Below are 16,733 nucleotides of genomic sequence, written 5' to 3' on the forward strand. Positions count from 1 at the left end.
TCAAATTAGCTTTAACCCCTTCCCAGTCAACAGCAGGCTCCATGCTGACATTCAGGAGCCCTTGGTACCAGGGGGCAGTCCCCATACCCAGGCTCTAGTGATTCCTTTCCCGCAGTAAGTGGGGAGGAACAAAATTTCCTCCCCTTGCAGGGGCTGGCTGGCCGCTATGTCAGCCTCTTCAGGGGAGTCAAATAGCAACCACACCATTGCGTACTTGACCCCCCTTGTAATATAATAATTTTTGGCTCTTTCATTATTTTTTCCCTATTGAAGAGGGCAATGGCGTTGCGTGACCTGGAATAGGTCCGCAAGATCACTGTCCGTTTCTCTGTCTCTGCAATCCACTGTTTGGGTGAGACAGCCTCCCAATCCAAGACAGTGGCTTCATTTTTTTTTTCCATGTCAATGTGCAAAAGAAATGTTAAATACAAGTTCACCAAAAAAAAAAACAAAAAAAAAACACACAACTTAAAAAAGAAAAAACAATCCAGGCCTGTTCGTACTGCAACAAAATTCAGTGTTTCAACTGACGTAAAGCAGTTCACAGAAGAAAAAAAAACAATTTTCGGCCACTAAGTACTCCTGGCCTGCAATTGAACCTGGAACACAGCAACTGGCACAATTCTCTCTGAATAAATTGCTTTCATAAAGCGAATAAAAATTCAACTTTTTTTTCTTTTGTGGTGGGATACGCCCCCAAAACAATATTTCTCACAATGAAAACAATTATTCACAAGAAAAAGTGAACCAATTGCTCAACTGCAGGCAGACCAATGTATACCATCCAGTAGGGACTCCTTGCTCGTAAAAAAATTAATACAACAAACAAGCCCTCACTGGAACCAGAACACAAAGTCTTACCTTGCAGCTGAGCTTCTTAATTCGCCACCAGCGTGGTAACGACCTTCAGTGCGAATTTTCGAATTTTCTTTTTGTTTTTTCCTTCTCGGACGGAGTCGAAAGACTCACGTCCACGCAGCTCGGCTGCAGTAGGACAAGTGGCAACCGGAAACGGAAGCCAGCTTCTTACCAGACAGCCACACCTGTGCTTTAATGCACTTTAATGAAATGAAGCATTTGTATCTGCAATACTAAAATTGGGATGTATCTAACATGCCCACACTTCTCTCATGCTACCATATATGGTATACACAGTTCTTTACATGACTCCCTTTCTGCCCCCTAAAGCAATCCACATACTCTTCTTCACATAAACCCCTCAATGGCTCTCAAAATAACACATGCTTTTCTTCACATAACAAAAGATCAAAGGACGAAAAAGTGAAGAATATTTTTTTTAAAAACATTTATTTCCCTAGAAACTCTTTCATGTGATCAATGATCTGTGTCGTCTTGTTAGCATCAAACAGAAAAACTGTTCTCAAAGACTCGTAATCTTCTTCCGTCCACTTCCCATCTACAAGTGTATCTCGTTCTTTAGCCACAGAATATGTGAAGTGATGGCTGGCATTCTGTAAAAAAAAGAAAACGAAAATAAATAAAAGTGAAATGCTAAATCAGGTTAAATTCAGTTTATTTAATCCTTTGGCATTTAAACCAGCCATATCCGGTCCTAATATTCTACCTATTTTATTTTCAAACCAGCCAGATTTTGACCTCTGCCAGTATCGCCTGACTGGCCTTCGTGCCAGTGGTACGTAAAAGCACCCACTACACTCTCGGAGTGGTTGGCGTTAGGAAGGGCATCCAGCTGTAGAAACTCTGCCCGGTTTCACCAGTCCTCAGTCAAATCGTCCAACCCATGCTAGCATGGCAAGCGGACGTTAAACGATGATGATGATGATGATGATGATATGTATATATATATGTATATATATATATATATATATGTACACACACACACACATATATATTCTTTTATTTGTTTCAGTCATTTGACTGCAGCCATGCTGGAGCACCACCTTTAGTCGAGCAAATCAACCCCAAGACTCATTCTTAGTAAGCCTAGTATTTATTCTATTGGTCTCTTTTGCCGAACCACTAAATTATGGGAACGTAAACACGCCAGCATCGGTTGGCAAGCGATGTTGGAGGGACAAACACAGACACACACACATATATATATATATATACGATGGGCTTCTTCCACTTTCCGCCTACCAAATCCACTCACATGATTTTGGTCGGTCTGAGGCTAATGTAAAAGACACTTGTCTAAGGTGCTACGCAGTGGGACTGAACTCAGAACAATGTGGTTGAGAAGCAAACTTCTTACCACAAAATCATGCTTGCTTCTACGAAAAGAAAATGTCCATTCCTATGCTAGGAATCGAACCTAGACCGCTTGAGTGAAAGCCAGGCGATACATACATATGCATGTAAAACAAACAAGCTAATGTTTGGCACACTGCTTGTATTCAGCAGTGACATAAACTTCCTGTGCCAAGGGAAGTAACTTCAGAAGATAAGATAACTCCTGAGAAACCAGACGTACTCCGGAATTATTTTTTGCTATCTTACATAAAAAAAAAAAATAACAGGTAAAGTTCCTTCCCGAGTCATGCTGACTCATAGGGACCAGTTTTACCAGATTCCATGGGGTATATATTCCCCACCTGGATGGGACGCCGGCCCTTCACAGGATTACTCATTTTTGCCAGCTGAATGAACTGGAGCAACGTGAAATGAAGTGTTTTGCTCAAGAACACATGGTGCCCAATCCACGAATTGAAACCACAATCTTGCGATCATGAATCCAACACCCCTAACCACTAGGCCACATATTTCCATTTTAACTTACATAATTTTAGAATTTCCATTCTAAATCTTTTAAAGACTAAAAATTACCTTTCATTTTGCTCTACTTTCCCTATAAAACCCCCTTGCATTTGATATTTATAATCCCTTCATAATTTAAGGGTAAAGACCCACTTCAGTCATGACTGACCATGGGATTGCACCTAGAAAGTTTCCCTCCAAGGCACAAATCCAGGCAAGGTTGTTTATGGAAGACCAGAAGTCACCCATGCATACCAGCCTCCCTTCTCCACGCCACCAGTATTGTCCAAGGGAAAGGCAAAGGCCGATACAGCTTGGCACCAGTGATGTCACAACTCCTTTCTACAGCTGAGTGAACTGGAGCAACGGGAAATAAAGTGTTGCCCAAGAACACAACACACAACCTGGTCCAGGAATCGAACTCACTATCTCATGATTGTGAGCCAATTGCCTTTATAATTAAGATTAGCTAAATGAATAATTAGCACTAATCCCAAAACGACTAATTAGCCCTGTACCAGCTGTCCTTTCAGCACCTAAGAAACTATTCCTCGAAGTAACCTTTTTTCTTTCCTTTTTTCCACTTGTTTCAGTTAACAGACTGTGGCCATGCTGGGGCACCACCTTGAGAAATTTTTAATTGAACTAATCAACCCCAGGACTTATTTTCTTTCAATGCCTGGTACTTATTCTATCAGTCACTTTGGCTGAACTGCTAATGTTACAGGGATGTATGTATGTATGCATGCATGCATACATACATACATACATATTCATTCAATGGGCCTCTTTCAATTTCTGTCTACCAAATCCACTCACAAGGCTTTGGTTGGCCCGAGGCTATAGCAGAAGACTTTGCCCACGGTGCTATGCAGTAGGACTGGACCTGAACCACTACTTTTGTTTCGATTCATTTTGAAAGCAATGAAGAATTCAGTAAAATAAATTTGTAATTATTAAGTTGGCATTTGGAACATAAATGTGAAATTTTCATGGAAGGTTTTAATTTAGATCACTTTAAAAAAAGGAAGATTGCATCACAGAAGTAGTGGTGGTCATGGGTGGGTTGGCATCAAACGGTGGAGGGAACCTGCGGAAGGGGTAGACCCAGGAAGACGTGGGACAAAGTGATGAGAAAGGATCTTTGGACGCTGGGCCTCACTGAGGAAATGACAAGGGACTGGGAGATGTGGCGATTGGCTGTACTTGATAAGAAGCATCAAGCTAAGTAGAATCACTGTCCTCCACACATACAGGCTTGTCCTATCAGGTGCCAGTGCCACTTAAAAGGCACCCGTGCCAGTGCTGTGTTAATGCACCCATGATGGTGACACATAAACGGCACCCAGCACATTCTGTAAAGTGGTTGGCATTAGGAAGGGCATTCAGCCGTAGAAACCAAGCCTCAATAGACAGCTGGACCCTGGACAGCTTCATGCAAGCCAGCTCCATGTCAAACCATCCAACCCATGTAGGCCATGCTGGGATATGAACTCAGAAACAAAACATCAGAACCAATGTTCTTACCGTTCCATTGTTCCACTGCTCAGGACACAGTTAGACAAAGGCGAGAATTAAAGTTACAGCAATAATTCATTTGGTGAGCTTGCTACACAGTTTTGATCAACCTAATTTCACATACAAAACCTTGGATCAACCAAAGGTTTTGGTAAGAGGTACTTGCTCAAGATGGCCATGCAGTAGGATTGAACATGGGACCTTGTGATTGCAAAGCAAACTTCTTAACCACTCAGCCATGCTGAATTATACATAACTTGGATTATATTTGGAACAGAATTACGTGAGAGATGAACAGAAAGACACATTTTATCAGCTGTATGTGGTGTGCTATGTATACAAATACTATACATCATCATCACGACCACCATCACCATCATCATTTCATCTTCTTTTCGATGCTTGCATGGATCAAAACCAGCTTTTCTCTTCTGAAATACATCTTCCGTTAACAAATTGAAGTGTTAAAAAAAAAAATTTTATGTAATGACACTAACTTGTCAGACAAGTTATGACTTATTAATTAGAGCAAGATATTACTAATTAATTAGAGCAAATTATTACTTGTTTATTAGAGCAAGTCATTGTTAGACTGCCTTAATTATGAAAATTCAGAACATTACTTGTCAGAGCAAGCTATTATTCATTAATTGCCATGTTTTCTATCAAAAAAAAAAAAAAAAAACTCCCAACATTTTTATTCTGAAGGTTCAGAGTTTTAAGATGCAAATTAAAGCAAACCAAATATTTTTTCCCTTCAAGAGATGTGATGTGTCTCAGTTCCTTGTCTGTTTATACAGACTCAGTACAGAGTCACAAACCATGCAAAATAAACACATCAAAACATTTATAAATATGTTCTCGGAGTAGTTGGCACAAGGAAGGGCATCCAGCTGTAGAAACTTTGCCAAATCAGATTGGAGCCTGGTGTAGCCATCTGGTTTCACCAGTCCTCAGTCAAGTCGTCCAACCCATGCTAGCATGGAAAGCGGACGTTAAACGATGATGATGATGCTCAAATTTCATGTTTACCTCATTTGGCAAGTAGTCCTTATTCTTTATCACCTAGCAGACATTCTAACCCTTTAACCGCACAATTAAATTTCACAGTCATTCCTTCACTTCCCTTCTGTTGAACTGATACCCTCTGCATCCAACTTATTCCCCATCTCTAATCATCAATCACATCATTTACACTGAGTGCATTTACCAATCCATCCATCTTTTCTGCTCCTCTATCCTATTCTGTCTCTCATATGTTCACCTTGTACCTGGACCTCACACCTCTCTTATTCTCTCTCTCTCTCTCTCCAGGTGGGCAAGCCATGTATTCACCTTTTCAGTAAGACACCTGCTCTTGTTGCTTCTCTTTTAGCTCCTTATCCCTCAATCCAATAATCCACTCAGCTGAGGGGTCCTGACTTGCAGGTACTTAGTGACCCCACTGCTACTGATGCTGGTGCAATGTAAAAAGCACCCAGTACACTCTGTGGAGTGTTTGGTATTAGGAAGGGCATCCAGCTATAGAAACCATGTCAGGACAGACAATGGAGCCTGGTGTGGACCCTGGCCTTGCTAGTTCTTGTCAAGTCGTCCAACCCATGCCAGCATGGAAAACAGATGTTAAATGTTGATGATGATGATGAAATTACAAAACATAATTTGTTCATTCATACATTTTTAATGACTATTTTTGCCATATGAAAGCAGACAAAAGAGGCAGAGTTCCCTGGCAGTAACTCCTAGGTGGTAACTTGGACAATGCTGATTCATCAAACCCACACCAGCATGGAAATCAGAAGTAAAATAATAAAGATGACAATGACGATGACGATGATAATGATGCTGCTGATGATGATGATGGTGATGATGATGATGGTGGTGGTGGTGATACAATGTCCTCACTCAGTGTGAAGTCACAAAGGGAAATAAATCCTGAATGTTAGTGTATTATTCTTCCAACAAACTGGAATTGGTGAAAAGTCAAAACTAAAAAAGAAGAAAAAAAGGGAGAAACAATCACTACAAACCTCTAATAAAACTTGTTCTTCAAGGTTAAGGAAAGTTATTTCATTCTCATCAACTGGTCTCTCTTTGGAACCTTCAATTCGTGGACGACAAGTTTTGCTTATTAAAATGAATTGGTCAAACTTGTAATTCATCTTGTTGACCTTTTCACTCTGGAGATCTTTGCTGAAAAATAAAAGAAATTTTACAATAAAATTTTTTGGTTTTGTCTGTTTAACCCTTCAGCATTTAAACTGGCCATATCCAGCCAAAATATTCTACGTGTTTTATCATCTGACTGGCCAGATCCAGCCTTTCACACTTACCCTACAATATCATTCTAAAAATAAACACTCACATCATTTGAAATCTCAAAGCTACAAGGTAAAGCATGACTAGTTCAAATCAATGTGAACAGATAAGCATTACATTGGACAGAGAAATATGAAAGCTAAAAGGTTAGCTTTCTTTGTGGTTGTATCTCTGATGAAACACTCTGCCTGCATTTTAATTGATTTTTCTTTTAAATAACACTTTGGAAGGATTTGGTAACTACTACCAAAAAAAAAAAAAAATTCAAGAGAAAGGATCTACAGACGTTGGGACTCATAGAGGGGATGACAGGGGACCGAGATATCTGGCGGTTTGCTGTGCTTGAGAAAATACACCAAGCTAAGTAAAAGCATTGGTTGTCCTTGCATACAGGCTTGTCCCCTGCATTCCTCTCCAGCTAAGCAGGCTCATGGGTGCCGGTACCACATAAACAGCACCCAACACACTCTGTAAAGAGGCTGGCATTAGGAAGAGCATCCAGCTGTAGAAACCATGCCACAACAGACAATTGGGGTCTGGACAACTCCCTGACTGGCCAGCTTCTGTCAAACTGTCCAACCCATGCCAACATGGAAAACAGACATTAAACAATGATGATGATGATGATGATGATTACAGATTTAGTAGCTGTTATTACTGATTTGAACTATTTATAATAAAAACTTTGAGGTAATTTATTTGTCAGGCATGCCATTCAGAAAGGGCTGCAGTCTGAATCTTTTAATCATTTACACCTTCATATTATTGAAGTTGAAGAATTGGAAGAATACTTCCAATTCTATTGCATGTTTCTAATGAATTATCAAAGGTGTGTCTTGGAGGTTTAGCAGTGACAAAGTTATAGGTAACATGGCAGCAGTCTTGAAGGAGTTTACTCTGAATTATTATTATTATTATCACTGAGATGGCAAAATCGTTAGCATGCCATACAAAATGCTTAGTGGCATTTCATCCATCCTTATGTTCTGAGTTCAAATTCCACCGAGGTCAACTTTGCCTTTCCTTTCAGGGTTGATAAAATAAGTACCAGTTCAACACTGGGGTCAATGTAATCGATTTATCCCCTACCCCAAATCTCAGCCTAGAAAGGATTACTACTACTACTACATGACCTATTTTATTCAGGCAAAATGGATAATCTATCATGGTGATAGAACCATGAATGCTGGAAGATTGTTGATGTAGTTTGTCAATCAGATTAATTAAAAATTATAAATCTAACTTTATTAATGAAATGACAATAAATGAAAAGTCAGCCTCACCTTAATGATTCGTACAGTGGTACTGCTACAGAAGAGGGCATGTTAATGAATCTTTCACTAATTAGGAATCCAATTTGCTTCTCACATGTGTCCAATAAAATTTGATTAAATACAGGCAGTTTGTCTGCAGCCCACTTTTCGCACTGCATAAGAAGCATAGCTTTCAACTGTTTTACAGATTCGAGATTCTACAAAGAAACAATAGAAGCAAAATATATTATTGCAAAGACTAGTTTTATATATTCGTTGCATGGAAATACACAATTAATGAGACTGCTTTTATACATGGCTGTGCGATTAAGAAGTTTGCTTTCCAACCACATGGTATCAGGTTCAATCCCACTACATGACATCTTCAGCAGGCTAACCAAAATTGTGGGAGTGGATTTGGTAGAGGAAAACTAAAAGAAGTTTATTGTATGTATGTAGGTAAGTGTGTGTATGTATGTGCGTGTGTACATATGTGTGTATGTAATTGTTCAGTTTATTTCAAGATTTCTTGCCAACAGAGAAAGAACTGGTTTCTAACCTAGATCCAAGGCTCCTTCATTGGAATTTCAACATCAACAACAGGGTGTGTGTGTGTGTGTGTGTATGCATGTGCAGATTTGTATGTTTTATGTATGTATTCTCATGCATATAGTTGCATATCTAGACATGCTCATATATATTTAAATGATAAACTTCTGGAAAGTTTTACAAGTTTTTACAGTTCCAATAATAGATTGGATCTGTAGTCTTCGAATTAGCTTTCTCTTTTCTGGTTTTGAGAAGCCTAATTTCTCAAGATTGTTATTGAGGCAGTGTGTTACATATTCCAGTGCCCCAATAATTACAGGTATAAACTTGTAATCTGGATAGTGTAACTGCAGATTTTTCAATAGTTCAGCGTAGATATTCTCTTTTTCACTGATCTTCAGCTGTATGTTAACATCCACTGGGCAGGAAAATTTCCACAACTGTGCAGTTTCTCTTCTCTATCCCAAATCATTATATCAGGTCTGTTGTGCGTACATTTTATTGAGTTCTTCACTGGAACATTCCAACAGTATTCCTTTTTATTATGAGTGGCGATGGCTTCTACCATATTGTGGGTTCTTATTTCTTTGTCCTCGGGATTATCCTTCCGACGAATTTCATTATAGAAAGTCTTAGCTACATCATGTCTCATCAGTAGATAATACCATGATGACATTTTTGGACAACTGCTTATGATGTGGGTGATATCTTCAGTGTGAACTCCACAAAGTCTGCATCGGTTGATACATTTTACAGCTTTTCCTGCATCTCTGCATGCATGTACGTATGTATATATTATGCGTGTATGTATGTATGTGTATGAATGTATGAACAAATGAATGTGTAATACAGTTCTATATTTAAGAGATGAGGAATTATTTACATTATTTACATTTGACGGATATTTGTCCTCATCTTGTTTGTTGTTAACACAACGTTTCGGTTGATATACCCTCCAGCTTTCGTCAGGTGTCTTGGGGAAATTTCGAACCTGGTTTCTCATTCCTAACGATGTTGAGGGGTTGAGGGGAAGGGGTGGATAAGAGAAATACAGAATTATATTATAAAATCACACTTTTCTTTTTGTCATGGTGATCGACCTATTTCAGACGGGAGTAAACTATTAGTCATTTACCTTTCTATCTGAGAGATTAATAGCCGTCATCACACCAAAAATTGGATCTTCATCAATGCCGTCATCACTTTCATCTTCTTCAACTTCACATTGCTAAAAAACATGAAAAAACAAAAAAATTATGAAGAGATTAACCCCTTACCTGGCAAAGACAAATTAACTTGTCTTCACCCAATTTCTCTTTTTCAGAGTGTGACGAGCAATCTCATCCAAAACATATAATTTCAAAAACAGCCACAGATGAGTTTATATGTCAATTCTCAGCATTTCTTGATTTTTATCTGGTTTTTTTTTTGTTTTATATACAAATGTTTTATACAGATGTCGAGCTCAGATGACAATGAGTATGAACCTTCTGATAGAAACCACTTCTGGCTCTGTAGTACAAATGTCCTGTTTTCATAAATTTTGAATTAAAATCTTCTACCAAACCTTTGTCACAATTTATGTTCCTAACACTAACTGAATCATAACTAAGTTATTTTACTAAATTCTTTGATATATTTAAAATTAATTGAAAGAAACACAGAGCATCTCAACAGCAATATGGTAACAAAAGGGTTAAAATATATAATAGAGAAACAATTCCTAACCCTTTTGATACCAACCCGGCTGAAACCACCTCTGGCTCTGTAGTACAAATGTCTTGTTTTCAAAATTTCTTAATTAAAATCTTTCACCAAACCTTAGTCATAATTTATGTTCCTAACAGTAGCTTAATGGTAACTAAGTTATTTTACTAAATTCTTTGTTACATTTAAAATTAATTGAAAGAAACACAGAGCATCTCAAAATAAATACGGTAATGAAAGGGTTAAACTGCTGCTAAATAAAAAAGAAAAAAAACCATCCAGCCACACATAAAAGTTTGTGACAAAAGTGTTTAATACCTTGAGGACACATCCAATGTAATTCTGTGATATGATGGTATCGGCTAACTGACCAAGGTTGATATTTGCTTTCAGGAACAGCTGCAAAAGAAAACAAATATTTTATTATTTAAACACAATAATCCTATCAATGTAATACTTTCAACTGAAATCTCCGTAACCCCATATTTCATGAAATAGTGGATACTTTTCTCAAAAAGATAGGTATGAAATAATTAACATTAAAGATATAAAAGACATTTCTCATTGATTTTTAAACATTTTTAACCCTTTTTGTTACCATGTTTCTCTTGAAATACACTGCTTCTGTTTTTTGGCATTAGGAAGGGCATCCAGCCATAGAAACCATGTCAAATCAGACTGGAGTTTGGTGCAGCCCCTCAGCTTACCAACCCTGGTCAAACCATCCAACCCAAGCCAGCATGGAAAATGAATGTTAAATGATGATGATGAAGAGCACCAATGTCTACTTAGGCATGGCTTCTACAGCTGGATGCCTTTCTTTAAGACAACCACTTTACAGCCTGTACTGGGTGCACTTTCATGTGCCATCAGCACGAGTGACACCATCATGCAATCTACTAGAGATTGAACCCTGGGGAGTGGGGATAACTTTATGTTAGGAGATGAAGAGCAAAAGATAGATAAAAGTTTGAGAGAAAGAGCCAAAGCAGAACAGGTTTCTTGTTGTAGAAGAGCTTCGTGACTACTCACATTGCCAAAGAAAAGGTGGGAGTGATCGAGGGGAGAGTAGGAGATGACTGACAGTACTGACCAGCAGAATAGTAATGATGAAACAGCAGACAGGAGAAAAACAAAAGAGAGATGATGTTGGGTAGGTAGCAAAACTGGGTGAGAAAGAGGGGCAGGCATGGTAGATGAGGAGGGTGAAAGATATATGGTGATCTAAGATTATTTTTATCTTATAAGTTCCAGTTTTCTTATTGAAATCTAAAATGCTGATAAATGGACTGGCTCCTGTGCAGGTGGCACATAAAATACACCATTTCGAGCGTGGCCGTCGCCAGTACCGCCTGACTGGCCCTTGTGCTGGTGGCACGTAAAACACCCACTACACTCTCGGAGTGGGTGGCATTAGGAAGGGCATCCAGCTGTAGAAACTCTGACAAATCAGATTGGAGCCTGGTGTAGCCTTCGGGTTCCACCAGTCCTCAGTCAAATCGTCCAACCCATGCTAGCATGGAAAGCGGACGTTAAATGATGATGATGATTGTTTATGTGAGAGTGAGATACTAATACAATACAGAATGGGATTTACCTGTGAGAGTAGAGTACGGATACCATTAGCATCGGCATCAGTGGGTGGCACTGCTTCAAAATCTACTTGGACATCCTGAAATGAGACAAATGTTAGAACAGTATTTAACAATGAGATCACTTTAATCCTTTTGTTACCATATTTCTGTTGAAATATACTCTGCCTTTCTTCCAATTAATTTTGAAAATAATGAAGAATTTAGTAGAATAACTTTTTCATTTTTAAGTTGATATTTGGAACATAAATTAACACGGAACTTTCTTTTAATTTAGATCACTTTAACCTTATTCTTACTATATTTCTTTTGAACTACACTGATTCTGTTTCAATTCATTTTGGAAATAATGAAGAATTTCGTAAATTAACTTTTGTCGTTATTAATCTGGTGTTTGGAACATAAATTAACAGGAAATTTTGATGGAAGGTTTTAATTTAGATCATTTAAACATTTTTGTTATCACATTCCTGTTGAAATACTCATTTGTGTCAATTTATTTTGAAAATAATGAAGAATTTGGTAAAATAGCTTTGTCATTATTAAGCTGGTGTTTGGAACACAAATTAACAGGATCTTTTTATTTTATGGAATGTCTTTAATTTAAATTACTTTAAAGCAGAAAGTTTGCATCAGAAGTAAGAGCAGTCTCAGGAGAGGTTGGTATCAAAAGGGCTGATTCTGTTGTTACCATATTCCTGTTGGAATACATTGCCTTTATTTCAATTAATTTTGAGAATAATGAAAAATTTAGTAAAATAACATTGCCATTATAAGAACCGGTGTTTAGAACAAATTGATATGGAATTTTGATGAAAGTTTTAGTTCAGGTCACTTTAAAACGAGAAGTTTGTTTCATAGAACCAGGGTCAGTCGCAGGCAAAGGGTTCGTTAGTACAGCTAGGCTTAGTAACATGTGCCATACTCGCATCCTAGTATAGAGCCGCTACCCACCTTGTGTTTTATAGTCTTGCGAGTTGCATGGCGAGCTCGCAAGCAATGGTGCCGCGAAAAAAAGCACCCGGTACACGCTGTAAAGTGGTTCGCGTTAGGAAGGGCACCTAGCCGTAGAAATCATGTCAAAGTAGACACTGGAGGACGACGTAGTCTTTGAACACATCGGAGCCAGTCAAAACGCCCAACCCATGCCAGCATAGAACATGGACGTTAAATGATAAAAGATTATATCAAAGGTTGTCTCCCATATTTACCGAAATGGTTTAAATAATGAAACTTTCAGATCCCTTTTGCTCATCTGATAATTGTTTTCACCACTCAATGTTAAGCTGACTTTTTTCTTTAAACAGTGTAATTAGGATTAGATTATCCGGCATAATAATGATGAGGGAGGAGGAAAAGGAATAAGTGTCACAGCATGTGTACCTCCAATTTTAGGACAGTAAGGTGTAATTGAGATTCGGCTGCTATTTCTAGCATGTCGAGCAAACCGGGTACCGAACGCACGTTTAGTATTACTTGTCAAGATTATCTATATCGTAATTCGTATAACATATGGCATCAATACCAGCTATATATTGGATTAACGTATAACGACAATCACTTTAGTTGGTGGAAAGAAATCGAACGAAAATGAGGCTGTAGATACGAAACTTAAGTTATATAACTGTTTTATGTATACACATATATATATACACACTAACAAGGAACAGCTGTGATTTCACGGTGTTGCCGTATATGGCGATGCGATCTTAGCTGAAGACCATAAGAATGTTAATTCCTACTCATTAATAGAAAAATCACTTCTATTGCAGTAATTTATAAAAGAAACGCAGAAATATACAAATATATTTTTAAAATTCAGTTTTAAGAAATGTCATAAATGATAGTAAAATTGTCCCAAACAAAAGATATTATAGCTGTTTATACCTCATCTGCGATACCGTCTTCATCTTCCTCTTCACTTGAGGAATAATCATCCAAGTCGTCATCATCTTCATCTGATTGAACATCCATTTCTTCAACGTCACGTTTTTTCGATGGTGTCGCCATGCTGGGTTCGGCATAAGAAAGGAAGGCAAAATGCGAGGAGTGAATGTAAATTTTTTCATGGCTTCGACAACGAAACGAAATTCTAGAAATTTTAAAGTTCTTTTTTATTAACTCATCGTTTTTTCACAAGAATTTCTATATTTTCTTTCTTACATATTCAACTCCAGCCTCCGAGCCCTTTTCTTTTTCCATGAGTTATGGTACTTCGTGGGACAATTATGCCAAATGTCTACCTAGCAGAGTATCTATCATATTTTGAGATGAAACCTTCATCGTAATTATCACCACAAATTTTCTAGTCTTATGCTAATGTAAGAAATAAAGAAAATTACATAAACATTATTCGTGGTGAGTTCCTGAGAGTGACAAGCTCCAAGTAAGAATAAAAAAAGAGTCAGTTTCAATTCTTGGTTAAAACCACTTCAAACTATACTGTTAATACCCGCGATGGAAGTATGAACGTTGTTTCCCATTACAATACTGTCCAAGGCTGTAGAAACGAAATAGCAAATTAAATGTTAGTGTAATTTGACGTTTAAAAATAAAATGTATGTATTCGTTTCGCTTTTGCACAAACCTTTCTAATTTTTAATTTAACGGTGTATAGGGAAACGTTATACCCTTTTAAAATACTTTCTGCAATGCAAATGCTTTTCAAACCAGAATAAAATATTAATTTAACTTGTGGGGAAAAAATAAAAAGTTTTTTTTTATGCTTATTATACTGATAAATTGAATTCTCAGATAGTGTTATGACTTATTGGAATATTTTAATTCAAATGTGTAGAAGTCCGCCTGCCAGTTCCACACCGTTTCATTCAGCGCCAAGTTCTTCTGTTTAACGTTTTAATTAGGTAAGATTTGTATTTCCTGCAGCTTTTTATTTCGTTTAAACTATTTTTACTGTTTTATGTCTAGAAATTATTTAAAAGAAAAAAAAATCTCTGTTATTTCTCCTTGCGTTTACGTTCGTTGTTACTGTTATTATTCTTTCTCCAACATGTGCGAGTTTCTTTTTCTTTGGTAAATAGATGCGATTCACTTGAATGTATCCAATGCAGCGGGAAATAAAATGACAATTTGAATCCTACAATAAACACGGGATCGTATTCTTCAGAAATACACACCTTCATTTGCTTCAGTAAAACTAACTAAAGATACGAGAATCCCTTTCTTATTTTTCAATATTTGACTATTTTTGAATTTACGGACATTCAAATTCCCATGCCAAAAGATGTGTTTGGGTTTATTGTCTTCTGTACCAAGTGTCCCCCAACCACCCGGCCGCGCATCATTTAGTAGCTGGCCGCAGAGAAAGAATAAATCTTTAAATCTTCTATTTCGTTGAGCATTGTATTATGTAGCTATAAATATGTTCATGTACATAAAACAAGCCACTTCCTTGACAACTCTACAATTGATGAACCCGGGAAGGCTTGTTGTATGTATATGAACATAGGTATTGTATAAGTAATATATTTTTTATTATATATTATGCACTTTATTGTGTTTTGTTATGCTCGTGATCCCACCGTCCGTGGGAAATTTTTCTTGAATAAAACCGTGTTTCCAAAAAGTTTGTGTAACCATGTTCTATGTCATCAATCTGGAATTGTACAGACCTACTATATAGTTCGTTAATGTCTTTGAGAAAAAGCCGGAACATTGTCCATTTGTCTCCTGCTCAAAATATCAATCTGTCATCTTTCTGTTCAGAACCGTTTCATATATTTGAAGTTATTTCCCTAATGTAAAACGGCGAGCTGGCAGAATCGTTAGCACTCCGGACAAAATGCTAAGCGAAATTTCTTCTCTTTACGTTCTGCGTTCAAGTATAATCGTGGTCGACTTCGCCTCCCATCCTTTCCGATTCGACAAAATAAGCATCACTTCAACACTGAAGTCGGTGTGATTAGCTTCTAACTTCCCTTAGCATTTCAGGCCTTGTGCCTGTAATAGAAAGGAAAGTCTAGTTCAATTTGAAATTTTATTACGTTTAATAGGGGATTAAACCCATATTCAATAATCTAGGGATTCATTTTTATGACAAAGGTTTCTACAGTTAATTATCAACTTCTAAATTTATGAAACGTAAACATTTAAAACTATTAGTTTCAGGTAGAGATTTCACTCTCAACTCCACACTTCTAGTTGTTGATAATCACGTTTTTATTGATTTTTTCTGATTACTATTTATGTTCTTTATATTGTTATTTCAGAATCACTTCGCCAACTCTATTATAAATGATGGTTAATGTTTCCTGAAGTGATATATTGAATATTTTCTTTATTCTCTGCTACAGCAGGCTATTCCTCTGCTAACACCATCAACTAATTAAGAAATATGTCTGATGAGGATTCTTTATGCGACCTTTCAAGGTTTGCAATGTCAGGGTAAGATATATCTTTTTCATACTTGTCACACACACAATTCCATAGAAGTTTGACTGTATTTCATATATATCTCTATATGAAATATATCCGTTTGGCAGTTGATGATAGGAATGTATATCTGATATGCTTTACAGTGTGTGCTGGGTGCTTTTAATGTGTAAACCGCACAAAAAATTATGTATATAATATGTATATCATCATCATCGTCATTTAACGTCCGCTTTCCATGCTGGCATGGGTTGGACGGTTTAACTGAGGACTGGCAAGCTGGGAGGCTGCACGAGGCTCCAGTCTGATCTGGCAAGGTTTCTACAGCTGGATGCCCTTCCTAATGACAACGACTCCAAGAGTGCAATGAATGCTTTTTACATGTCACCAACTCGGATGCCAGTCAGGCGGCACTGGCATTGGTCATGCTCAAATGGTGCCTTTTACATGCCAGTGGCACTGGCATCGGCCTTGACTACAATTTCGCTTGACTAAACAGGTCTTCTCAGGCACAACATATTGCCTGAGGATTGAAGGGTACATTTAAACAGGTCAGTTATGCAACACTGGCATCGGCCATGGCTACGATTTCTCTTGGCTTGCCAGGTCTTCTCAAGCGTGTATATATATATATATATACTTGCTTAATCTATTGTTAAACTTG

The 16,733-nt window shown here is 37.5% G+C and overlaps 2 protein-coding genes across 4 annotated transcripts in view; one reads left to right on the forward strand and one right to left on the reverse strand.

The window, feature by feature from the left end:
- Window positions 1-1,282: 1,282 nt before the first annotated feature.
- LOC106872987 (protein BCCIP homolog) lies at window positions 1,283-14,270 on the reverse strand. Its single transcript, XM_089339707.1, has 7 exons — window positions 13,565-14,270; window positions 11,683-11,757; window positions 10,404-10,484; window positions 9,514-9,606; window positions 7,860-8,047; window positions 6,288-6,450; window positions 1,283-1,472 (listed from the first exon to the last, which is right to left on the reverse strand). Exons 1-7 carry the CDS (start codon window positions 13,685-13,687, stop codon window positions 1,308-1,310), a joined length of 888 nt encoding a protein of 295 aa, XP_089195833.1. The 5' UTR covers window positions 13,688-14,270; the 3' UTR covers window positions 1,283-1,307.
- A 217-nt stretch (window positions 14,271-14,487) lies between these two features.
- Window positions 14,488-16,733, forward strand: part of LOC106872989 (nuclear pore complex protein Nup107) — a 36,192-nt gene continuing 33,946 nt past the window's right edge. The window contains exons 1-2 of one of the 3 annotated variants that reach the window (XM_014920178.3): window positions 14,488-14,541; window positions 15,907-16,081. In XM_014920178.3, the coding sequence (XP_014775664.1) occupies window positions 16,032-16,081 (50 nt within the window). In that variant the 5' untranslated portion in view covers window positions 14,488-14,541; window positions 15,907-16,031. Of the gene's footprint in view, window positions 14,542-14,699; window positions 15,147-15,906; window positions 16,082-16,733 lie in introns of those variants that run through there. The other 2 variants (XM_014920179.3, XM_089339705.1) reach the window with 2 other exon arrangements.

This window comes from Octopus bimaculoides, chromosome 22 (assembly GCF_046866305.1).
Source record: "Octopus bimaculoides isolate indiv1 chromosome 22, ASM4686630v1, whole genome shotgun sequence".
Taxonomy (NCBI): domain Eukaryota; kingdom Metazoa; phylum Mollusca; class Cephalopoda; order Octopoda; family Octopodidae; genus Octopus; species Octopus bimaculoides.

Bases quoted from the DNA above. Each gene is read 5' to 3' on its own strand.
- LOC106872987 (XM_089339707.1), bottom strand. From the start codon at position 13,687: ATGGCGACACCATCGAAAAAACGTGACGTTGAAGAAATGGATGTTCAA. The intron at 11,758-13,564 runs GTATAAACAGCT...GTCTCATTTCAG, and splicing joins AAGACGGTATCGCAGATGAG to GATGTCCAAGTAGATTTTGA. The intron at 6,451-7,859 runs GTGAGGCTGACT...TTTATTTTTCAG, and splicing joins CCACTGTACGAATCATTAAG to CAAAGATCTCCAGAGTGAAA.